This window comes from Enhydra lutris, unplaced genomic scaffold (genome assembly GCF_002288905.1).
Source record: "Enhydra lutris kenyoni isolate GAN:26980312 unplaced genomic scaffold, ASM228890v2 scaffoldscaffold15, whole genome shotgun sequence".
Classification (NCBI taxonomy): Eukaryota; Metazoa; Chordata; class Mammalia; order Carnivora; family Mustelidae; genus Enhydra; species Enhydra lutris.
The window spans coordinates 48,780,261-48,807,267 of NW_019154099.1; the positions used below are offsets into that span (position 1 = coordinate 48,780,261).

General features: G+C 40.3%; 1 protein-coding gene across 1 annotated transcript in view; it reads right to left on the reverse strand.

Annotated features, from left to right (window-relative positions):
* Window positions 1-27,007, reverse strand: part of LOC111147092 (UDP-glucose glycoprotein glucosyltransferase 2) — a 197,626-nt gene that overhangs the window by 77,457 nt on the left and 93,162 nt on the right. Inside the window, exons 13-16 of the mRNA XM_022502981.1 lie at window positions 20,633-20,752; window positions 19,673-19,758; window positions 19,008-19,143; window positions 12,097-12,228 (exon numbers count right to left, since the gene is read on the reverse strand). Coding sequence (XP_022358689.1) covers window positions 12,097-12,228; window positions 19,008-19,143; window positions 19,673-19,758; window positions 20,633-20,752 — 474 coding nt within the window. The remainder of the gene's footprint in view (window positions 1-12,096; window positions 12,229-19,007; window positions 19,144-19,672; window positions 19,759-20,632; window positions 20,753-27,007) is intronic.

Sequence of the window (27,007 nt, forward strand, 5' to 3'; positions counted from 1 at the left end):
CAGCTCCATCCATGGCGTTGCAAATGCAAGATTTCATTCTTTTTTCTGGCTGAGTAATATTCCACTATACATATATATTGCATCTTCAGTAGATGAACATTTGGGCTCTTTCCATAATTTGGCTATTGTTGATAAAGCTGCCATAAACATAGGGGTGCATATATCCCTTCCAATCAGAATTTTTGTATCCTTTGCATAAATACCTAGTAGTGCAATTGCTGGGCGTAGGGTAGCTCTGTTTTTAACTTTTTGAGGAACCTCCACACTGTTTTCCAGAGTGGCTGCACCAGCTGGGATTCCCACCAACAGTGGAGGAAGTCTCCCCTTTCTCTCATTCCCACCAAAACCGGCATTTTGCTTGCGTTGCTACTGCATTTTAGAAACAAAATTTGTCCTTAGAGCTCTTTTACCAAGAATCTGAACTCTTAATCACTATATTATCTCTGCATTTATTGGGCACTTAGGGTATATGAGGCTTATGAAGGCATATAAATAAAATGCAAATTCTATCCTTTAATGTAGATGGCTCCATTAAAAACAAGGGTGAACATAGCATCCAGGGCTACCCAGGAGGGCATGGCCAATTCCAACTAGGAAGAGGGTAAATAATGGTAAGTAATATGATCAGATTTGCTCATTTTAAAAAAAGACAACGGTGGCAATGGTGAGAAAGAAGGGCATGGGAGAGCGTGCCCTGGGAATGTTGGTCAGGGACTCTTGCACTAGTGTGGGAAGGACAAAGCAAGAGCCAAAACAACTCGTCGTAATGTGCAAGGGAAGAATGAGGCAGTTTCTGAAACACTCAGCTAGCAGGACGGACAGAACATAACAACGTACTGTTTGGGACCGTATGAGAGAAGCAGCAGCTTGGGATGACCATTAGGCTTCTAGCAGGCTTCTAGGCCAAGGTGAATGATGATGCTAGCTTCTAGGATAGGGCATAAAAAAGAAAAAAACCGTTTGGGGACCCCAAGGAAGGTGATGATGGGCTTGTTTTGGATTCTTTTAAGATGCTTATGGGCAGGCCTCCGGGTAGCTGCATACATGGGTACGGACCCCAGAAAGAGGTCTCTGCTAGAAACACAGGCCCCCTAATTTACTGTGTTACTTCTAATTAGGCAACCTGTCCATTCCAAAAGCTTTAATTACCACAAATAAGCCAATGACACAGAATTTTATAATTTTAGCCCTGTTAGACTGAGTTCCTAAACAGGCTTAATACCTAATCTAACTGTAGCTTTAGTCTCCCTCAGAAATGTAGTCTTAACCCATCCGTCAGGAATTTTTCCATCAGATCAGTACCAGTAAGTCCACCACACGGGCACTCTCCACCCCCGAAGAAAGATGAGGTAGTCTGCCTGGCAACACTCTTTCTTTTCCCCTAAGGAAAAGCCACTCACCGAAACATTCCCTTTCTTTGACTAGTAACATACCCGCCCCACCTTCCTTCTCTAAAACCTCCCACTTGGTTTAACTCCTCAGAACATCCCCCTGTGCGTTAGATGGGATCCTGCCCTAGTCAGGAATCATGTTAAAAAGCCAATTAGATCTTCAAAATGTACTTGGTTGAATTTTTGTTACCGAACAGATCTGGTGCCCGCGAGCTCTTTGATTTCACGGTCTTTCTTGCCATTTGTAAGAGCTGTGGGGCAGTTTCTGTTGGTTCTTTTCTGAGCTACAGACAACCCCATACACTTTCACCTTCCAACAATCGCTTCGGAATAACGCACAATAATGCCCTTTCAAAATACGGCAGGGCGTGGTCTCTTCACTGCTTAACATCCTCTCAGATTTTTTACGGTTCCCAAGGTCTTTGACTGTTCTGAGCTCAATTTAATAGTGTTCACTGTGCAAGCTGGCCCCCTACTTCTCCAGCTCACCCTGTGAACTTCCCTCCACGACACAAACACAACACCTGGCTGTGACCCACAGAGAGGGAACAGCAGCTTCTCATAGGTCTTCACGACTCAGGACCTCCTGACATTTTTTCTCTGGGAGGTTAATTTCCTGTCTCTTTCTTGTTTTCTTGCATCCAGCTCCTCCTCCTACTTCAGGCCTCAGAGATGAATTCCTCACATCCATCCCCAGAGCACTCCTCCCTCATCCTACATGTTGTGTGTCTGGTGGCCCCTTCCAGGCAGCACTCGTGTCCGTCAACCTCAGGGATTTCATTGTGTTCTTTCTCTGATGCTTTCCTTCCCTTTGTTTTCTCTGTTCTTTCTGAGTCTTCTGGATTGAGTCTCTACTTGTTTATCACTTATTCTTACATTCATTTCTTTGAATTTGTCTCTCTGTTCTATTACATTTTTTTTTTCTAAAAATTTTCAAGAGACCTTCTTGTGCTCTATTCTTTTAGATACTGTGCTTTGAACATTGTAAGTTCTCAATGAATAATTATCTCTTGAAAGGGCAAAGTTTAGAGGAAGAGAGAAAATTAGAGGAACAGGAGTTTGGAGAATGAAGGCCTAAACTTGTTTATTTTGTCATGGAGGAGTGAGAATGACTTTCTAGGCCCGAAGAGGAAGATGGACAAGGGGCTTAGGAGACTGACGAATGTCTAGAATAACGTTTGGGAGGGGCAAGGAGTGGGGAGGCGAAGCATGACTGAAGGGCTCTTATGTAACACAGAGTCTGGCCTAAATTAGAGGTTGGAGAGATTTGGGAAAGATGGGCCAACAGGAGACTGAAGCTGTAGATCATTACAGGACAGCCACGGGGAAGGAGAGCAGTGAAACAGCTGGAAAGGGAATTGTGTACTCACATACTTAAAAGAAAAAAAAAAAAAAGCAACTTCTGAGGAGTGTTTGGTGTCCTTAATCTTTACAAAGATACTTAACACTCTTAACTTTAGGAGACAATGACTGCAGACACTTAAAAACTAACACTACTTAAATACTCATTTCACTGCTTTACTTTTTAAGAGTAAAAGTGGCTTTCTGATTAAATATGGTAGATTTATCCACACATATGCTCATCTGTCTTCTCCTCACATATTTTACTAAAGTGAGAATATAATGATAGAAAATATGAGCCCACAAGGGTAAAGGAAAACAAGAGAAAAGATAAGAAGCAGGTAAGCAAAGGAAAAAGGGGAGTCACATCTGTGCAGACAGAAGAGAACACGAACATTTTCAGCATCCCTGGAGACACCTGGTGCCTCAGAGGGAGGGTGACAGTAGAGCGTGGACATGCCCCAGAGTCTGCACTCAGGGCAGTTACCTCTCAAGGCCCCTTTCTCAATGCTGCAAAACCACAGTGTCCTGCTTTTCTTTCTTTCTCTCTCTCTTGCTCTTTGTTTCTTTTCTTTCCTTCCTTCCTTCCTTAGGGCGGGTGGTGGATTAATAGATTTTTTAAAAAGTTTTTTTATTCTGTCCAATTAGCCAGCATATAGTACATCATTAGTTTTTGATGTAGTGTTCAACGAATCATTAGTTGCATATAACACCCAGTGCTCATCACATCACCTGCCCTTCTTAATGTCCATCATCCTGTTACCTCCGCCACCTTTCCCTCCCTTCTATAACCCTCAGTTTCGTTCACCAGAGTCCAGAGTCTTCTGTGGTTTGTCTCCCTCTCTGATTTCCTCCCCTTCACATTTCCCTCCCTTCCCCTGTGTTCCTCTGTGCTATTGCTTATGTTCCATATATGAGTGAAACCATATGGTAATTGTCTTTCTCTGCTTGACTTATTTCACTCAGCATAATCCCCTCCAGTTCCATCCATGTTGAAGCAAATGGTGGTTGTTCATCCTTTCTGACGGATGAGTAATATTCCATTGTATACATGAACCACATCTCCTTTATCCATTCATCTTTTGGAGGGCATTTCGGCTCCTTTCACAGTTTGGCTACTGTGGATATTGCTGCTGTGAACACTGGAGTGCAGGTGTCCTTTCTTTTCATTATGCCTGTATCTTCGGGGTAAATACCTAGTAGTACAATTGCTGGGTTGTAGAGTAGCTCTATTTTTAACATCTTGATGAACCTCCATACTGTTTCCCAGAGTGGCTGTACCAGTTTGCATTCCCACCAACAGTGTAAGAGCATTCCCTTTCTAGAGGTGTCTGGGTGGCTCAGTCAGTTAAGCAGCTGCCTTCAGCTCAGGTCATCATTCCAGGGTCCTGGGATCAAACCCCACATCAGGCTCCCTGCTTAGTGGAAAGCCTGCTTCTCCCTCTCCCTCTGCCTGCTGCTCTGCCTACTTGTGCTCTCTATGTCTCTGTCAAATAAATAAATAATCTTTTTATTTTATTTTTCCAGTGTTCCAAGATTCATTGTTTATGCACCACACCCAGTGCTCCATGTAATACATGCCCTCCTTTACCCACAACCAGGCTCATCTATACCCCCACCCCCTCCCCTCCAAAACCCTCAGTTTGTTTCTCAGAGTCCACAGTCTCTCATGGTTCATTTCCCCCTACGATTTCCCCCAGCTCACTTTTCCTTTCCTTCTCCTAAGGTCCTCCATGTTATTCCTTATGCTCTGCAAGTAAGTGAAACCATATAATTGACTCTCTCTGCTTGACTTACTTCACTCAGCATAATCTTCTCCAGTCCCATCCACGCTGATACAAATTTGGGTATTCATCCCTTCTCATGGAGGAGCAATAGTCCATTGTATATACGGACCATATCTTCTTTATCCATTCGTCCATTGAAGGGCATCTTGGTTCTTTCCACAGTTTGGCTATTATGGACATTGCTGCTATGAACATTGGGGTACAGATGGCCCTTCTTTTCACTAAATCTGTATCTCTGGGGTAAATAGCCAGTCGTGCAATTGCAGGGTCATAGGGTAGCTCTATTTTTAATTGTTTGAGGAATCTCCACACTGTTTTCCAAAGTGGCTGCACCAACTTGCAACCAACAGTGTAAGAGGGTTCCCCTTGCTCCACATCCTCTCCAACAATTGTTTCCATTAATCTTTGCCATTCTAACTGGTATAAGGTGGTATCTCACTGTGGTTTTGATTTGAATTTCCCTGATGATGGTTAATAATGATGAACATTTTTTCATGTGTCTGGTAGCTATCTGTATGTCTTCTTTGGAGAAGTGTCCATGTCTTCTGCCCATTTTTTGACATGATTATCTGTTTTGTGTGTGTTGAGTTAGAGTTCTTTATATAGATCTTGGATATTATCCCTTTGTCTGTAGAGTCACTTGTGAATATCGTCTCTCATTCCGTGGGTTGTCTCTTTGTTGACTGCTTCCTTGCTGTGAAGAAGCTAAAATCTTTTTTTTTTTTTAAGATTTTATTTATTTATTTGACAGAGAGATCACAAGTAGGCAGAGAGGCAGGCAGAGAGAGAGGGAAGCAGGCTCCCCACTGAGCAGAGAGCCTGATGCGGGGCTTGATCCCAGGATGCTGAGATCATGACCCGAGCCGAAGGCAGAGGCTTTAACCCACTGAACCACCCAGGCACCCCTAAAATCTTTTTTAAAAAAAGAAAAAAAAAGAGGGTTCCCCTTTCTCCATATCCTCAGCAACTCTTGTTTTCTGTCTTGTTAATTTTGGCCATTCTAACTGGTCTAAGGTGGTATCTCAGTGTGGTTTTGATTTGAATCTCCCTGATGGCTAGTGATATTGAACATATTTTCATGTGTCTGTTAACCATTTGTATGTCATCTTTGGAGAAGTGTCTGTTCATGTCTTCTGCTCATTTTCTGATGCGATTGTTTATTTCTTGGGTGTTTGAGAAGTTCTTTATAGATCTCGGATACCAGTCCTTTATCTGTAATGTCATTTGCAAACATCTTCTCCCATTCTGAGGACTGCCTCTTAGTTTTGTCGACTATTTCCTTTGCTGTGCGGAAGCTTTTTATCTTGATGATGTCCCAAAAGTTCACTTCACTTTTGTTTTTCTTGTCTTTGGAGACATGTCTTGAAAGAAGCTGCTGCGGCTGATGTCGAAGAGGTGACTGCCTGTGTTCTCCTCTAGGATTTTGATAGATTCCTGACTCATGTTGAGGTCTTTCATCCATTTAGAGTTTTCTTTGTGTACGGTGTAAGTGAATGGTCGAGTTTCATTCTTCTGTATACAGCTGTCCAATTTTCCCAGCACCATTTACTGAAGAGACTGTCTTTTTTCCATTGGATATTTTTTCTTGATTTGTCAAAGATTAGTTGACCATAGAGTTGAGGGTCCATTTCTGAAGTCTCTATTCTGTTCCACTGATCTGTGTGTCTGTCTGTGTGCCAATGCCATGCTGTCTTGATGATCACAACCTAGCTAATAGGAGCCAACAGTACGTTAAAAGGTTTATCCATCACAACCACGTGGGATTTATTCCTGGGATACAAGGGTGGTTCAACATTAGCAAATCAATCCATGTGATAGAGCATATTAATAAAAGAACCATACGATCCTCTCAATTGATGCAGAAAAAGCATTTGACAAAATACAATATCTTTTCCTGATTAAAACTCTTCACAGTATAGAGATATAGGGAATATACCTCAATATCATAAAAGCCATCTATGAAAAGTCCACAGCGAATATCATTCTCAGTGGGGAAAAACTGAAAGCTTTTCCCTTAAGGTCAGGAACACGAAAGGATCCCCACTCTCACCATTACTGTTCAACATAGTACTAGAAGTCCTAGCCTCAGCAATCAGAAAATGAAAAATAAATAAAAGGCACTTAAATCGATGAAGAAGAAGTCAAACTCTCTCTCTTTGCAGATGACATGATACTTTATGTGGAGAACCCAAAGACTCTACCTGCAAATTACTAGAACTCATACAGCAATTCAGCAATGTGGCAGGATATAAAATCGATGCACAGAAATCAGTTGCATTTCTATACACTAACAATGTGACTGAAGAAAGAGAAATTAAGGAATCAATTCCATTTACAATAGCACCAAAATCCATAAGATACTTAGGATTAAACATAACCAAACAGGTAAAGGATCTATACTCTAGAAAATATAGAACATTTATGAAAGAAATTCAGGAAGACACAAAGAGATGGAAAACCATTCCCTGCTCCTGGATTGGAAGAATAAACATTGTGAAAATGTCTATGCTGCCCAGAGCAATCTATACTTTCAATGCCATCCTTATCAAAATACCATTGGCATTTTTCACAGAGCTGGAACAAGCAATCCTAAAATTTGTATGGAACCAGAAAAGACCCCGAATCACCAGGGGAACATTGAAAAAGAAAACCAAAGCTGGGGACATCATGATACCTGACTTCAAGCTTCATTACAAAGCTGTCCTGCTTTTCTTACTCTCTGCTGAAACGGAATCACAAAGGCTAGCCTGGGTGATGACAGGCAGAGAAAGGGGATGGAGACCAGGCAGGAGATTAAAGGAATGTGCCCATCCTTCATACCCAGGTGGTGACCACACCCTCGTCCCACACATACCCTGTGCTGTAACCTCTGATATGAGCACCCTTTCCATCCTCTCGTTGGCCACATGTCCTCCTCTACGATCAAAATAAAGAATTCTTATTTGAAGAATCTGCTTTAATTGAGGAAGTCAGCTCAGCTCCCTGGGGGAGGCTCACCAACGCACAAGAACCGAGTATTCGTTATCAGCTTTTTAGAGTTTCATACGTACGTGTGAAAGATAACCAGGTATCATAAGACATTTGACAAATGCTTCAAACACAAAAGAGATAAATCAAAATGAATGAGAAAAGGGAAGCTGTAGAAGGCAGAGATAATGCAGGGAGCAGAACAACACATCACAAAATTAACACTCCTAGATAAAAAAATATATATTGTGTCCATGAAAGAAGAGTTAAATGCTATAAAACAGAAATAGGATACAAGAAAGATCTGCAGAAAAATTTTAAAAATTGAACAAAAAGGACAAAGGAATAAAAAAAAGAAGAGAAAGCAAATAGAGACTCAACTGAGAAGATTCAGAAAGGACAAAGAAAATGAAGGAAAGCATTAGAGAAATAAAGAAATTCCCAGAATGAAGACAAACCTTCAGAAGGAGTTCATCAAATACCCAATACCCTGAATGAAAGAGGACCAATATGAAGATACGCCAGCATGAAACTTCCAAACACCAGGGAGAAAAAGATTCTAATAGCTTTCAAGCTGGGTAAATAAACACATAATTAAATAAAGCAGAAAGACAAAGGAATTAAAATCAGAGACCAATATCACTGGTCTCTATAGTCTACTAGGAGTTAGGAGACAGTAAAGACAGCCTCCAGAACCTGGAAGAAAAAGGATCACCCAGTTCAACTACCAATAAGATGGAAAGGTAGCATAAGCTTTTTAATCATAAAAGAGTTAAAATAATTTTTCTATCATGCATGTTTACTTGGGAGAGGAGTAAAATTAGAAATAAATCAGAAACAGAAAAGGCACAGTGCTCACAAAACCAGAGATAAAGCAGAGACCTGCAACATGAAGGGCAAAGGCGGACCCAGAAAGGAAGCTGTACTCAGGTTCACGTCCATGAACAGCATGACCGGTTCACTTTAAGGAAAGGGTCGGCATGGCTACGGAAGGGCATTCTAGGGGCTGGTGTGCGTGAGGAAGGTGCTGGTTTGTTAACTGATGTGTTTATTTGTAAGAAAATTTTTAGATAGGTTATCTGACCTATCTATTGACTATCTGGATACATTTGCAATAAGAAGAATACTATGGAAAATGGGTTAAAAAAAAAAAAAAGGAGTAATTTTTAAAGTTTAAAAAAAAGTTGCTAAAAAGTGGAAAAACAATCATAGTATTTGATTTACTAAGCAAGGAACATTTAAAAAGTCACATACACTAAATATTCACTTATCCAAAATGTGTTAAAAACAGACCTGATAATCAGCTGGTTTGCACTGGACAGGCTTTACCACTTCTTGTGTAATGAAACACATCTGTAGCAGCTGGAAAACAGCTGCAGTCCTGGGACGGTGATCACGCAGGAGAAGCACCTTGACCTCTTTCTCAGACGATTCAGACACTACAGGGTGACCACCAGCACGAGGGCCTAAAGACCCCATTCCAGCTCTGGGATCTGCTTCTGATTCACTCTCTGGCTGCTCTTGAAGCCACATGGTTTTTAAATTTTTTTTTAAATTTTATTTATTTATTTGACAGTCAGAGATCACAAGTAGACACAGAGGCAGGCAGAGAGAGAGAGGAGGAGGCAGGCTCCCCGCTGAGCAGAGAGCCCGATGTGGCACTCGATCCCAGGACCCTGGGATCATGACCTGAGCCGAAGGCAGAGGCTTAACCCACTGAGCCACTCAGGCGCCCCAGTTTTTAAATATTTTAAGTAATGCCCCTGGACTTGGAGAGACCAAGTGAACGTAGGGAGGTAGAAGAGAGCTCAAATCCCAGTTACTGTAACAGGAACTCAGCAAAAAATCTACAACTTCAGATGTGCAAATACAAAACTGGAGGAATACAAAAGAATAAATTTCCTTTTCTTGAAGTAATTCTAGTCCAGTTGGAAATGACATTTATATCCACATATGGTTATATATAAGAAAGGCAATTAATGGGAAATGATAAAATTGAGTTATGAGTTCCAATATTTAAGGATAACATGGTTATTTGGATGACATTTTTATGGCAATTGATAATAAGTAGTATGTTTTGGCTGTTTAAGATCTCAAATTCATTTGTATCACAGCAGATATTATTGTTATTTTTACCTACAATAGACAAGAATAAATGAATTCATCTCTTTCCACGTGCAAGTTAAGATTATGAATATTTTAAACTTTTTAATCAATATATTGCAATTAAATAAACAGCTTGAATATTTCTGACCAGCTATTCTTAGGAAGGTATTTCATTTTAATGCACTTCATAGCTTCAGGTACATAGGTGTTATAAAAGGCATTAAACACTATAATAAACTTGAACCAGAAAAGGGTTCTTAAGAAACAAAGCATACATAACTTAGTAAAAAAAAATCAGTTAAGAAGTTTCAGATTCATATAAAAAAAGGGCAAATCCACCAGAAAAAAATTTTTACTCTCGAATGAGAACTGATTCTTGGTATCACCACCATGCATCTCAGTCATGCTTAATAGATACGATTCTTGCACAAGTGTCAGTCCCTAAAAAAGGTAAGGTCTGAACAGAAACTGTGCTCTACCACTGAAAGAAGAAAGAAAAAGAAAAACAGAGCATGTAAGGTCTAAGTATGGGATTGTGTCCAGGACTCCTATCATTACCACTCACCATCAGCTGATATTAAAATCCCAATGGTGCAACCTTTTGCTTTCAACCTGTGCAAACAGGATCCTTAATACATAAAAACTCCCCGATTTTCTATTCCATGAGTTTACATAATCACTACAGGATATTTGTGTTCCTTCTCCCCCAAAGAAGCCCCGAAGAGTACTTATTAAAAATAATTTTCTTCCTAAATCTCCTTAGTCCCATGGTAATTTTATTAAAAGAGATGCCTCCATGCAACTTTGGCCCTAAAAGAAAGCTCATCTTGGTCGCTTTTTAGTTTTGTTTTTAATTATATGAAAATATAGTAATGAAAAATATCAATGAAACTTGTTCTCAATTCAGAAATTATCATTTGGAAAACCATTCTTCCATAACTAAAAACAATCCTTATTACTACCGCACTGGCCTTTCAATTGCACCGAGACCACCAGACCTCTGGCTTCCTGGCTCTGCTCCCGTTTCTAAGCAGCCAGCTCGCTCCCCAGACGTCTTCTCCGGGGCTACTCTTTGGGTCTCTTATGCCAATGCCACGTGCAGCTCGTAACATTTCAACCTCACAGCACTTTATCCAGCTACCTTCCTTCATTCATGTGCCTGGTATTTTGGACTTTGAAAAACAAAGAAATTGATGCTCCTGTAAATTTATGGTAGGCAACTCCAGCAGGAACTCGGTATCATAGCCATTTTTATACATGGCTTCACTATACCACCCTTCCTAGCCTCCAGAGCAGCAATTTCTAAAACCTCAATGCTCCCGTGAAGTTCCATCTGACCGCACAACCCTCACTCTCAGATGGCCTTGGCTCCACAGTCATTTCATTCAGTAGATGTTTACTGAGCACTGCGCCCCCCAAGACCCAGCAGGAGACAGGGGCCCTGCTCCCAGGGAGGATGTGGTCCAGGGGAAGGCAAGGAAGAACAGGCCACTGTAACCAGCACTGTATGCAGGAGTACGCAGCAGGGTTTTTCCATGTGGCATGGCATGAGCAGCTTAATCTCAGGCGGAGGTTTAGAAAAGACTTCCCAGAAGTTCTTCCCAAAGTGTTACTCCCCCCCACCCCAAAGTAACATTAAAGCCAAGAGTACACAGGCTAGAAGAGAAGGGAGGCAGGGTGCAGGAACCCAGGGTGGGAACAAGCACGTGAAGGCCCTCTGGGGAGAAGGAGGAGCCCATTCGGGAACCTGAGCTAATCTGCCGGCCTGGGGAGAACGGAAGAGCAAGGGAAGAGTTGAGAAAGTGAGGCTTAGGAGTTGAATGGCCAGAGTCAGGTGGGACATTACAATGTCAGGGATCCTAACCTTCAACTGTTAGCATGGAGACCGGTCTGCGGCCTAAAAACTTATAAAATGCAAGAACCCATCTAAAAACCTTGATCTGTATGGGCGTGAGAAATCCGACCCCAGTGATGCTCCATCTTTCCAAGTTTGCTTCTTGTCCTAGCATTTCTCTAAATAGCCAGCTTTCCAAAGTACAAATTACATTCGTTAAAATTCTGCATTCAGGGTGCCCAGGGGGCTGTCAGTTAAGCGTTTGCCTTCAGCTCAGGTCATGATCCCAGGGTCCTGGGATCAAGCTCCCCATCGGTCTCCTTGCTCAGTGGGGAGTTGGCTTCCCCCTCTCCCTCTGACCCTCCTCCCTGCTTGTGTTGTCTCAAATTTTAAAAATATAAACAAATAAATCTACATTTAAATCTCCTATCCTGTAAATCCTGACAATTATATTTTCTCTTGCTTTCTGAAAGGTCAATAATGGCGATCTGAGCACTCATACACAATGTGTATGTGTATGTATGTATGTAATATCATTCGGGGGTCTTAAACTTCCCTTCTTTCTGAGGGGAATCCAAATCATGAGTTAACTATATTGAGATCATTTACTCATGAGATTATAGTAAAAGTTTCTTGGATCCTGTTTTCGAAAATTCACATTTCAACTTACCTTTCTGCCGTTATCGTATTTAGAGTGAATGCCCAAAATATCCCAAATATTAGCATCTGGAAATAGCTTTAGGAGGACACTCTTCACATGGTCCACAGTGAGTATATTGTCATTCTTCACTCTGTGGTACATCTGTAGAAATAAAGATCCTACAATTAATTTTCATCTTATGGCGATCAGTTTTCTCTCTTTCGCTGAGCGTACAGATTTATATAAAGTAAAAACGTACTTTATACTTTATAAGTTCTAAGTTTACCACATATGTGCATGTATACACACGCCCTCCACCCACACAGAGAAATAAACCATTTTAAACACAATATATCTCCCAATAAAAATGGTTTTGTGAATATTTTGTGGTTTTCAAAAAATACTGTAACAAATTTATGTTATGTTCCATTTTGATCAAACTAGACACTGTGCTTCTTAGTAAAATAACGGCTCCCTTTTCTTTTTCCTGTTTTTAAAAGAGATTTTATTTGTTCTCTTGAGAGAATTTTATTTATCCCTCTTGAGAGAGTACCAGCAGGGGGGAGAGGGGAAAAGCAGGCTCCCCGCTGAGCAAAGTCTCCTATGTGGGGCTTGATCCCAGGGTTCTGGGATCACGACCTGAGCCGAAGGCAGATCTTAACCATCGGAGCCACCCAGGTGTGCCAGCTCCTTTTATTTAAAAAGGTATACATAAAATGTATTTTTTAAAAGATTTTACTTATTTGAGAGAGAGCACAAGCAGAGGGAGAGGGAGAAGCAGGCTCCCCGCTGAGCAGGGAGCAGGATGCAGGGTCCAATCTCAGGATACCAGGACCACGACTTGAGCTGAAGGCAGATACCCAACCAACTGAGCCCCCCAGGTACCCCCACATAAAATATTTTCAATGGCTTATTTCAGAAAGGTTTTATTTTCATTCCTGACTGCTCTCCAGTAAAGACCTTGACTAGGTTTCTTCTGTCCCTCCATTCTTCCCCCCGTCTGAGATGCTGGAAGCACGGCACATGATGTAAGCTGTAGCTCCTCTATTTTCCTGTTTCATTTCTCCCTCATCACAGACCCTCTCCTAAGCCCCCCGCACTCTGCTAGGCATGGGGGGACGGACGGCTCTGCATGGAGAGAGAAGGCACCTCTGGGTAGATGCCTCAGCTGAGACATAACCACAAACACCGAGCTAGAATGAAGCCATCCTGGGGAAAAACTTCCCGACCAGAAGAAACTCGTACTTACAAATACCATCAAGTAGCATTCTGATACAACGTATGTCTCGCCTCTCAAAAGTTCATGTTAGGCCACTTTTCTTCTAAGAGAGTGACATTGGTATCTGTTTTCACTAACCAAAAGAAATCCAAAGAGGATTTTCATTTTTATGAAAAATGGCAGGAAGTGGAAACGGGCTTCCGTGTTTGTTTTGCAGCAAGCAATGAGAGCAGCCCCGCAGGCTCCTTCCCCACGACCTCCAGCTCGGGATCCAGCGCTTCACCTGTGTCTGGGAACATCTGTGCTTCTCTCAATCATTAGCAGTATGTGCCCTAAGAGTCAGAAAAGCCTAAAAGAGGTTAGTTTTTCGTTCTGGAAAATGTTCAAAAATTTTTCCGTATGGACTGATGTTGACTGCTTCTTTCTTTCACATCATTTGGGCTTTATTACAGAAGGTTCAAAGGAACGCTCTGCTCAGAAGCGGGGGAAACCTGCATCCGTTAAGAATGTTATTTTGAAGGGGCGCCTGGGTGGCTCAGCCATTAAACATCTGCCTCTGGCTCAGGTCATGATCCCAGGGTCCTGGGATTGAGCCCCCGGAGGGACTCCCTACTCAGCGGGGAGCCTGCTTCTCCCTCTCCCTCTGCTCGCACACGTGTGGGCACACACACACTCTCTTTCTCAGATGTGAATAAATAAAATCCTAAAAAGAAGAACGTTAATTCCCGATTCGCTTAAATCATTATTGCCAGAGACAGTCCTCATATGAGGGCGGACAAAGCCCCATGTTATTCTTCATGATAAGGAACCAGCCTTCTTCCTTTTCCTCTTCTCACTGTACACCAGATGACCTATTCCTTGAAGAAAAGGCTCAGGTCTATCATTAGATCCCACAGTTTAGTTTTACAAGCTTCTCAATTTATAGGCCAGTTTCCTCCTCATATCAAGCAGAGCATGCTATGATCTTAGTAACTGAGAAAACAAAAAGCAAAAAATGTTAGCCTTCTGTCAAACATAAATAGGGTTTAGAAACAATGAGATTTTGAATAAAGCAAAAATTATATATGAAAAGTTAGATTAGTCATCGTACAAATTAGTAATTTTAAAATAGTGGATATTCTTTTTTTTTTTTTTTTAAAGATTTATTTATTTATTTACTTGACAGAGAGAGATCACAAGTAGGCAGAGAGGCAGGCAGAGAGAGAGAAAGGGAAGCAGGCTCCCCGCTGAGCAGAGAGCCCGATGCAGGGCTCAATCCCAGGACGCTGGGATCATGACCTGAGCCAAAGGCAGAGGCTTTAACCCACTGAGCCACCCAGGCGCCCCTAAAATAGTGGATATTCTTAAGCTAAGGCAGCTAGAATGTCTAGCATGAACTACTTATATAATGATTCAATCTTCTTATACATTTAAAAATTTTTAAGACTTACATAGCTTGGTAAGCAAAAACAGTAATTTGGGGTCTTCATATACATTTTATTATTTTTCCCTTTTTTAGCTTCATTAAGGTGTAACTGCCAATAACACAGTAACACATTTATAATGTACAACACGATGGCTTGATAAACACACACAGCGTGATGGGGCTCCCACCATCATATTAACTAATACATCCAACGCCTCACGCATTTTTCTTTCTTTTTTGGTGAGAACCTTCAGATTCTACTCTTAGCAAATTTCAGTTATATAGTACAGCATTATCCACCACAGTCACCATGCTGGACATGGCATGTCCAGAACTTAGTCCTACTATAACTGCAAGTTTGTACCTCTGACCAACATTTCCCCATTTTGCCCAACCCCCAACCAACCGCTTTTCTACTGTTTCTAGGAGTTCAGCTTTTTTAGGTTCCACATACACGTGGTATTAGATAGTATTCATCTTTCTTTGTCTGATACATTTCACTTGGCCTAACATTTCCAGGTTCATCCACGTTGTCACAAATGGCAGGATTTCCTTCTTTTTAAAGTCTGAATGATATTCTGAGGTATGTATACATATATACCACATATTTTCTTTGTTCATCCACCCCCTGATGGATGCTTAAGTCATTTCAATACACCTTGGCTGTTGTGACTAATGCTGCAATAAACATGAGCGTACAGGTAACTGTTCGAGATACTGATTTCATTTCCTTTGGAAACAGCTGAAGTGGGATTGCTGGTTCATACTGTCATCCTATTTTAAAATTCTTGAGGAAGCTCCAGACTGTTTTCCATAATGGCTGCACCAGTTATATTCTCAGAGGGCTCCCTCCTCTCTACATCAGGCCAGCATTTGGCATCTTGTTTGTCTGGTAATAGAACCCCCTACAGGTGTGAGGTGACAGCTCACGGTGGATTTTGATTTGCATTTCCCTGGTGATTAATTAAGTTGAGCACCTTTTCACATATCTGCTGGTCATCTGTATGTCTTCTTTGGAAAACTATCAATTCAGGTCTATTGTCCGTTTTTAAAAATAATTTTTTAAAAAGATTTTTTATTTTATTTATTTGACAGAGAGAGAGATGCAAGTAGGCAGAGAGGCAGGCAGAGGGGGAGGGGGGAGCAGGCTTCCTGCTGAGCAGAGAGCCCGATGAGGGGCTTGATCCCAGGACCTTGAGATCATGACCTGAGCCGAAGGCAGAGGCTTAACCCACTGAGACACCCAGGCACCCCTATTGTCCATTTTTTAATTGGGTTATTATTTATTATTACTTTGCTATTGAGTAATATGAATTCCTGATTATTTTGGACATTGACTCCTTACTGAATAGGTAGTTTGCAAATATTTTCTCCTGTTCCACAGTTGCCATTTCGTTGCATTTTGATGCAACGCTGCCATTTTGTTGCCCTTTAGATAGTTTCCTTTGCTTTGCGGATGCATTTTATTTTTATATAAACCCTGTTTAGTTCTTTTGTTGCCTTTGATTTTGTTGTTAAATCCAAAAAATCATCACCAAGATCAATGTCAAGGAGCTTACCCCGTGTTTCCTTTCAGGAGACAGTTTCAGGTCCTATGCTCAACCTTTTATCTGTTTTTTTTTTTTTTTTTTAAAGATTTTATTTATTTATTTGACAGAGAGAGATCACAAGCAGGCAGAGAGGGAGGCAGAGAGAGAGTGGGGGAAAGCAGGCTCTCCGCTGAGCAGAGAACCCGATGCGGGGCTCGATCCCAGGACCCTGGAATCACGACCCGAGCCGAAGGCAGAGGCTTTAACCCACTGAGCCACCCAGGCGCCCCCTTTTATCTGTTTTGAGTTGAGCTCTGTGCACGGTATAAGACAGGGATCCAGTGCCATCATTTTGCATTTGGATATCCAGCTGTGCCAATTTACTACAATCCACTCCCTCCTACTCCTAACTTAATGTTGACAAAATACTGAATTTTTAGCTCCCAAACAGATCCATCTAATCCTCTGTTCCTTCGTACAATTACGGTGATATGTATTCTATCTATATGTTAAAATGTTTTATTCAATCTTGTGCAATTTAAACACAATAAAATATATTCTTATAGCCTTTTGTATGTACCCATATATTTACATTTTATTTAAAGCTACCATTTCATTTCTTCCTGTGAATGTGAGTTACCATCTGGTGTTGCTTCTTCTCAGCCTGAAGGATTTCCTTTAGCATTTCTTTTGACGCAGCAAGAATTCTCTCCATCTCTACCTGTGAATATTTTTATTTTGATCTTTTTGCAAGGATCATAGTTCATGTTAGCTCTTGTTCAACTTCTGAAAACTGACTTATGTCATGTATCTCATCGTTTTATACTTACATACTGTGAGAAGGTTAATCTGTTGACAATTAACCCAACATAGCCAAAGTTGAAGGCTTAAAGTATTTCTGCATTCTCAAACACGCATTCAACAAATATTCATCAAGTACGTAACATATATTATTTTTAACCTTAATTTTGCAAGGTAGGAAGAGAAAATTAAATTAGTAAGTTTTCATATCCACTGTGGAGAGCTGAGATACACAGTCTGATTGCTTTACTCTAAAAATACTATACCAACTCTACCATAATTCTTTATCACATGTCAAAAATGTTCATATACTTATAATTTTGACCTTCTACTATATTCCTCTTTTTCCTGATACTTTATTTTCAAATTATCTAATTTAGATAAAATAATTTGCTCATTAAAAGTAATGAAACAATATTAAAGAGATTTTATAATTCACATATTTTACTAAAAGGCTGATTTTGCTCTAATTATTCTAAATTAGTGAGGCTAAGTCATCTGAAGGATACAATACAACACACTCCCAATAGAAGGTTAGCTCAATCATGTTTTGGTTTTCTAGGGGGTACAAAAGTTTTCGGTTTGACGTATACATAGTTTGAATCACCACCAACATTCGCACACTTCAGACTGTGGTGGATTCTAGTATGCTATACGTATTCCTTCCTCACGCATTTTCCCCACTCTTTCCTCAAATTGCTTAGTACAACTGGTAGGCTACGGCACAGAAAGAACACTTCCATGGCGTGTTGTATTGAAACCTATGGTTTCAAGTGTAATCTGATTTTCCAAGATATTACAGTATCATGCTGAACATCACAGCAGATAATTCAAAAGGCCAGTGATTGCAAAGTATGAAGTCACATGCAAATTTATGTCTGATGCAAAGCGCTTCCAGAATAGAGAGTCAGTGGAGAGAACTGAGATAACTTAGGGTAAGGAAAATTTCAAAAGGTCATCAACTTTCTTAGTTTTGACTACCGCATCAATCCGTTCACCATAAGGTAGCCAGACTTCAATAAAAGCTACATCAGTCTAAGTCCCTTATAAATTCTTACACCAATCAGTTAATAAAAGTAATAGCCTGAGATACAAAATTGACATGTAACCTCCACCACTATTTTATAGAACAGAGTGTATCCCCATGTCACTGAGGCACTGGCAATTTCTGTGCCCAGGACAGTGAGTTCACGAGGTATTTAGTGGCTTTCCCAGGAGCTGTGGGAGCAGGGCAGGGAGTACACAGGGCACGTCCTCACTTTGAAGAAGAACCATTCCTTGTTATAATAGTGGGTGAAGGCGAAAGACCAGTGAATTTTAAAATGAACAAAAGCTAGTTTCTAAGCTATGGTCTGACTTTCTTAATAATAACAATACGGTTCTTTAATACATCTATTTCCACAATGGGCCATAACGTTTCAAAACCTTAACTATGAAATAATCTTCCCATTTTGTATTGCTCTTTATCAAGTTCTTGCCAATTTCTAACTTTTTTTTTTATACAATCTCTTTGTCAAATTCAGTACTCATCCAGCTATTTCTACCTAATTTGCTGTCATGAAGTGATCTCCTCCTCCTTTGAAATTCTCTAAGAAGGGTCTACATACTTTGTCATTTAGAATATTTAAGTTTGCAGTAATCTTATTCATGATTTTTTCAAGACCTCATTCAGGAATTCTTCCCTGACTAATCATTTTCTTGGAGTATGTTTTCCTTTAAACTTACATATACAATTTAAATTCCATTAGCAGCTGGAGAAACTCAAGCAAATTCATCTATTTTGGCAGCGTGTCAGCTGACTAATTTATGAAGTGGGGACATTACGTATTTCAGTTGGGAGCTGCAAGAATCAAATTCATTGTCTATATTAAGCCCCATGATCGTTTTTTACAAACTTTGAAAAATAAATAATAAATGATAATAATTACAGTAATATTGCAGAAAAACCCACTCTACAGTCTAAAGAAATGATACCTAGTGCACTCACTTGTACTATGGAAATAAATGCTTGCGAGACATCACGTTCTTCTGCAATATAGTTGAAAGCTCGCCAAAGAGCAACGCCGACGTCATCTGCTCCATCAACTTCATCATCTGTGTTAACAATGAACACAAAACCAATTCTGGGAAAAGAAGGTGAATAAAGAATGTCACAATTACCCCTTGAATCACTACCAACCATGATTTTTCAAATTACTAGACTATAACATCTAGATAGAGTGTGTTAATAGGGGGGATGAGGGAGTATTATAATGGAAAGGTTTGATTCGTAATGTCTAGTCACCAACATTCGCCTAATGGATTCCTCCAAACTGTCAAACTCTCTCTGGTGGTGATATTACTAAATGACCATGTTTTTCCAGAAAAATAAAGGGAAAGTATACTCTTAACACAACCTCAGGGAAATGGATCCACCTTTCAGCACCCAAAGTGGTCAGACCATTCTCTCGGGAAATGAACGTGGTTAACGAGATGACTCAGCAGTTCTAACAAGTCTATCATAAAGGTCAGTGATGTTTCACAACACGCCGTGTTGTGTCAGGCGTTAAAGACCACCACTGCTTTCAATTCCACGTGAGTACTCTGCGGTACAACATGAACATCACTGCCTTTCCTTCAGTTGACTGTGTAATGTTATAAATTGACAATTACCGAAGAGGAATTTTATGGTAATAGAAAAGTTCAGCAAGTTTTACAAAATCCAAGGTATATCCTTGAGCAGGATCAATAAACAGAACCTAAAAGAAAGCATACAGTTTATAATCACTATTTTGCTTAAACATTTTGGAATTTTCATGAAATTCAACTTTAGTCTAGTTTCTGTCACTAAAAAGTAAGAAATTCAAGGTGCCATCTTTTTCTAAAGAAATGTCCAGCAATTCTAAGGAATTTTATATAAGAAGGAATTTCACAGGTAATAAAGGATTTCTAAAAGCTGCACATCTGAATAATACATGGAATTTAATATGAGATCACTCACCCTTTTTTTTGAAGCACAGCACAAAGTAAATTTTTTTAATTACAAGTGAAATACCTTATTCTAAATGTGCATTGGATTTTCTGTAATTTTTTTAAAAAAGATAGTAACTGAATTTTGAAAAAAATAGCATTAATATAACTGCTCGCTCTACACTGCTATAGGAAATAACATATTCATTTTCTTTGTGGGGAAAAAAAAAAAAAGCCCTAGCTAAGAAATTCCGCACATTTCACAGTTGTATCATGGGTTATTTAATATTATAACAATGAACTCATATGTGTAGATGATAAAGTGATATTCACACATTTTCCCTGAAATGTACTAAACTTTAATCTTTAATTAGTTCTTATTAGTTCTAGAAGGAAAAAAGTTCAATCAAATTCCTTTCAGAAAATATGACCATAACTCATCAATTTCATATCGGAATTACAAAAGCACATCTAAGGAGGAGGCAGATTTTGTGGCATTGCTGGCTTTGGATGTCTGGTGGGCCATGCCACCGCACACTTGCCGTATCAGGCAAGTATCTTCCTCCTTGTTACACAGATGCCTCTTCACCAAGAACAGGATAACCCAAAAAGAATGCTGATACCTTCATAAAAGATGTACGCAAAATGTCATATAAAACTCACCAAATTATGAAAATTACGCCTTACGGAAGGTATAGTTCCAGGGAACACGGGCTTCAGAAGCTCCTGGCAACTTGCAGGCCATGTGACATACAAATCATCATTTTCTAGGTCATTAATCCACTAGAGAAGAATCCAAAAATCTGTGAAAGCTATATTAAACTAATATTTAAATCATTTCCAAAGCCAGTTTTTACTCTTTCAAAGTAAAAATACACAGAAATTTCTATATTTCTGAATAAATATAAGAAGCCAGTTGAATATTCTTTAAATTAAGGAATATATGATGTGCAACAATTATATATTCCCATGGTCTTTTAGATTAAGCCTGACCCTCCTTCCAGAACAACTGACTTCTATTCATGTTAGGCTTTCATATTAAAAACTGTATAGAAATTACTCTCCATAAACCATGTGGCAGAGACTAAGTGTTTATCTTAATTATCAGCAGTATAGGTCCTCCACCTCCCTTCTCAAATTTTAATGCTCAGACATAAGGAAAATGAAACATGACACCTTGAATGTTTGATTCTAATCAAGAACTATTGGTTTCTACTAGACTAAGCTGCCTGCCTGAAATAATGGTAAGAGCTGGGAAGACATAAACCACTGTTTAGACACATGGAGGTAGGGTCAACCAATTATCAAGAGTCAACGAGTCACAAGGCAGGAAGCTTGGGCTGAAGTCAGGAAGCTCCATTCCATCCCTAGGGACATTTTCCAAATTGCAGCCTGGAAGAACTCATTCAAACAGAAAGTGACAGTCATATTGGGCTGCAAAGACAGGAGTCAAAATTAGGGTTGTCTAAATGGCAAGAGTTGAGGGGGCAGGGAAATCCAGGAGAAGGGCAGTGCAGGGAAGAAATCACAGTTCCTCTCTCTATATAAATTCCTCTCATTTGCTGACTAGGAACCTGCACGTACCCATGGCAACAGCCCGGTCCCAATACCATCAAAAAAATAAAAAAATAAAAAAAATAAAAAGAAGAGCCAGGGGGAAACAGACACTGGGACTTTGAAGCTGCAGCCACGACACAGTAATGAGACAGAAGTTGAAGTGTGAAGTGCTAAGGCTTTGGCAAACGCTGTTCTTTAATTTGAGAAACCGACAGGGCTAGCTGCCAGGTGTAAGACACAAAGAGGAAGAGCTCCCACGAAGCCCAGAAACGTGTCTCGGCCGAGCCAGGTGAGGTTTGGTACTCGGGCTGCCATGGCAAACCTGACAAGCGTTTGCTTCTCCTGTAACTTTGCAGAGGCAATGTCAGGCTCCTCTCAAAAACTGCCATGCAAAAAAAAAAAAAAAAAAAAAAAAAAAAAGACCCAATATTAAAATACAAGAGAAAAAGCAGGCAATACAGAGGGACTTAGACAAGGACTTTAAAATAATTATGATTATTATATATATACATTTCAAAAAGAACAAAAATAGATGGAAAGATGGAAAATGTTAAGAGAACTAAAAATCCATTACAAGAAGAGCCAAAGGGATATCGAGATTTTAAAACTCTGTAATTAAGAACTGTAAGAACTTCTAAAGAAGATTTGACTGCAGAGCGGACATGGAGGAAGACAGTGATCAGTCAACTGGATGACAGAGCAATAGAGAGTATATTAACTCAAGTGCACAGAGAAAAGGAACATTGCAAAATCAGAACGAAGGGTGAGAGAGATGAACGACAGAGGCATGCGGTCTAGCGAGTGCTGCTGACCATCCCAGAGGAGAGCAGAGAGAGATCCGTGGTGCCCAAGAAATCAGGCGGCCTCTGCGGTGGTCCAGACACGAGGTTTTGGGGAGTATTTAACCATGTCAGAAGCAGGGGCTTCAGAGGGAAGACTGAAATCGCTTCGCACAGGCCCAGAGACTGAACTGCTCATTTTTTACTCTCAGGTAAATTTGCAGAAGCAGTGACGCTAACTGGAAGAGCAGCCTCCCAGAACTGCATGCAGAACATGACACTCAGTGATCTACTGCCATTTGTTTTGTTGGCCATACTCTGGCCTTTGCATCTACCGTGTTACCAAGACACTGAAGAAAAGACTTCGTCATTAATAGATTAGAACGTGTAAGACATTCTCTTCACTGTCCAAGGAGCTACAAAGTTTAGCAGATGGACATAAGATGGGTCATGGTGTTAGTGGATGACTTTCTGAGAGATGTGAATAACTTAAAAGATGTAAAATTGACATCTTTTGGATTTTCTCTAGGGAGTGACATCAGCTAAAATGGCTGAGTAAGGAATTTCAAAACTCCACCCTGACACAAAAGCAATAAGAAACTAGAAAATTGAGGGGAACTCAACATTTTAAGAACTATGAAAACTAACCAAAATCGAAAACTTGCAGCAACCTTGAGAGCATTTATTCAAGAAAAATGGCTGAGTCTCAGTCAGAACTGTGAGATATGTGGTGTGAAACTTATCCCGGTCCCATCTCGTGCTCCTCAGCTTATCAGTAGCCTTGACAACGACAGACCACATTCCGAAAGGATTTAATTTTTGTTTGAACTGCCTGTTGACTCCCCAGAAAACCCACTAAAAAGGTTTGTCTATATCCTAACTCATACCAGTGTTAGAGCTGCTACCCCATTTTTGTGGAAAACAATGACAGGCAAATGCTTTAGTTGTTCCTGCCTGCAGCAACAGAAAACCTTTGGGACGAAAGGAGAGCAACCGAAATCTAATGAGGAAAGCCTGGGGACCGAGATGTTTTGGGAAACAGGGCTTTGAGAAGTTCTGAAGTATTCCTGGGATTCTAAATGGTCGTGCACATGCCCAGGGAAGACTGAAAAGCCCCAGGTTCCTTCCTCTGGTTGACTCTGGAGCTCTGTGTAAGCAACAAGTGAAGGCTGAGGCGGATGCAAGCTGCCTGGCTGAGGGTCCGACATGGGCTGCTTCCCATGTGTCCCCTCCCCCACCACAGGTCATGTGCCACACAAACACACAGAGCCCCTATGCAAGACTGGGAGTTCTGGGGTCCAGGCATTTAAGTAACTCTGTCTCATACTGAGTAGATGACTAGGCAGACTAACAGACTTCTGTGGCCACACATAAGAAAGAACACAGGCTTTACAAAATTAGTTCAGAGAAGTCACTCAACAAGTAACAAAAACAACAACAAACAGCAACAACAACCCCAGGGAAGGTGAGAATCTGACTCGCAGAAGTGCCATACTGTAATATTCAAAATGCCCAGTTTTCAATAAAAAATTAAGAGGCACTGAAAAATCCTAAAACAAACATAAGAAAATAATTCTATTTACAATAGCAACAGGAAGGTTAAAATACTTAGAAATAGGTTTAACAAGTATGAGACTTGTATACTGAAAGCTACAAAAGCTACATCACCGAAATAAAGATGTGAATGAATGGAAAGACATCCCATATTCATGGATCAGAAGACTCAATTTATTAAAATGGTGATATTCCTTAAATTATCTATGTATTCAATGACATGTCAATAAAAATTCCAACTATCTTTTTTTTCCAGAAATGGACAAGCTGATGCTGTAATTCATAATGAAAGCAAGAGTTGTAGGACTGCCAAGATAATCTTGAAAAAGAACAAAGTTGGAGGACTCACAATTCCCAATTTCAAAACTTACTCCAAAGCTACAGTAATCACTGTGGTGTTTGCATAAGGGGATGAGATAGATCAATGGAACCAAACTGTGAGTCTAGGGGTAAACTCAGTGTCTGTGGTGGGGCCCACTGTCAGTAGCAGGTTGCATCCTTAACCTGGATAAAGAAATCATTTCCTCTCCCTGTGCTGATTGGGGTTTATCAGTTTTGAATCTTACCACTGTCATCTTGGTGACAAAAACGAAGAATTAGAATTGTTTTGAGAGAATGACAAATGGCTAGGGTGACTTGGGAAATTTCAGGAAAAGGAAATCAAAGAAAATGATCATAAGCACCTCAGGAATATGGCTACAGCATGGATATCACAGGGCAGAAAACGGAAAGCTGCCACTAGGGGCAGGGTAATTTAGGTGGAATATGACCGAAGCCCCCTCCACTGTGGGTGGTCTGGCACAGAGGACTGAAAAGCAATTATAATCCAAAGGAGCCAAACATGCAATCATATGGTTGTTTTTGCTGACTTTAACGAAATAAGAGAAACCTGAGGTACTGTGGCAAGGCTAGAAACAGGAAATTAAACTACATAAAATTTAAATTGTGTCTTCTGATATCTGGAACAGAGAAACCTAGAATGGCTTACCAGGGATGAGAGAATACCCAATGACTCTCTTGAGTTTTTACTCAACTGTTGTGCAACTTTTAAGAAAAAAACTGCCAAGGTTTGTTTTGGGGGAGGGTATAAATTCAGAGGTCAGAAGTAATGTAACTCAGTGACCCGGCTTTCTCTGCAAAGACAAAAAGTGGAGAGACAGATCCAGGGGGAGAAAAAAAATTAAAAGCACAGTATTGCTTTCATTCTTGAATAACTCTGTTTTAGCATTAAGATAGCCAAGAGATTTTCTGACTGCTTCCTATGTGATGGGACCTGATGGATGCTGAGGATATCTAACCAAATCCTGGTTTTTGTGCAGCTTACACTCCACTGGAGGAAGATTCTACATGAACAAATAAATGCATATCATATTGGGTGGTAGCAAATGCTATGAAGCCAAAATCAAGCTGAAGTGTGAGGTAAGTGCATTGCTGCTCTAACAGACCAAGGTGAAAAGAGTGCTCAGAAGTCAGGGCTCTGCATTTTGTGCAGTTAATTTTTTTTTTTTTTTTTTTTTTTTTAAGTAGGCTCTGCTCTAACAGACCAAGGTGAAAAGAGTGCTCAGAACTCAGGGCTCTGCATTTTGTGCAGTTAATTTTTTTTTTTTTTAAGTAGGCTCCGTGCCCAGTGTGGAGCCCAACATGGGGCTTGAACTCACGACCCTGGGATCAAGACCTGGGCTGAGATCAAAAATAGGATGCTCAACAGACACAGCCACCCAGGTGCCCTGTGTCAATTCATTTTTTTAAAGGAATCTAGAGAATAAAGTGTCACATATAATTATCTATGGAAAGCGGGCACTTTCCAAGTAGAAAAGCAAAAGCATTTAATTAAGACTCAAAACTTCCGTTAATAGCATGCAAAAAAATAGATACTTGAAAAATTAAGCTATTATTTAGTCTTAAAAAAACATAAAATTCTGATACATGCTACAACATGGATGAACCTTGACAACAGTATGTCTAATGAAATACACCAGGGGAATGGACAAATACTAAGTAATTTTACTTTTATGAAGCACTTAGAAAAGGCAAATCCGTAGGGACAGAAAGTAGAACTGAGGTTACCAGGGAGCTTGCAGAGAAGGGAGTGGGGAGTTACCGCTTTATGGGTATAGTTTGTTTGGAATGATGAAAAGACTCTGGGAAAATGGATCCTGGTAATGATTTTACACTGTGTATGTACTTAATGCCAGCAAGTCACATACTTAAAAAAGTTAAAAGGGCGTATCTTATGTTATATATATTTTAACTCAATAAAAAAAATTACTTCCCGACACTTTTTTTTTTTTTTCATTAATTTTTTTTAATTTTATTTTTTATAAACATATATTTTTATCCCCAGGGGTACAGGTCTGTGAATCGCCAGGTTTACACACTTCACAGCACACATCATAGCACATACCCTCCCCAATGTCCATAATCCCACCCCCCCCCAACCCCCCCCCCCCCATTAACCCTCAGTTTGTTTTGTGAGATTAAGAGTCACTTATGGTTTGTCTCCCTCCCAATCCCATCTTGTTTCATTTACTCTTCTCCTACCCCCTTAAGCCCCCATGTTGCATCTCCTCTCCCTCATATCAGGGAGATCATATGATAGTTGTCTTTCTCCGATTGACTTTTCCCGACACTCTTATCGAGAACACCTCCTCAGGCATCCAAGAGCTGGGCCAGGGTCAGAGCCCTTACAGCAGAACAGTGGGTGAGTGGAACGGGTGTGGGTGATGGGGACCGCAGCAGGGCTGCTCCTCCCCCACAATGACTGCCTCTGCGGCCAACCTGGGAGGACCAGGATGTTACTTTACAAATGGAGCTGCAAAGTTTCCTTATAGATGTATTTCTTCTCCAGAGTAGTCTTGAAACTTACTGCCCTCCTTTCCTTACCATGGCCCATGCTTTCAGTGCTCTTCTACGAATGCTTAAAATTAAGCATAAGTGCTTAAAGTAAAAGTCCCAAAGTATTAAGATTACTAACACAGTCATTTCTTTTTCTGATAAAACCTTTTTAGAGGAGATGTTTGTTAATTGAGCTTAAAGATACCCAAGTTAAATACATGGACCAAGATGGCGGAGAAGTAGCAGGCTGAGACTACGTCAGGTAGCGGGAGATCAGCTAGATAGCTTATCTAAAGATTGCAAACACCTACAA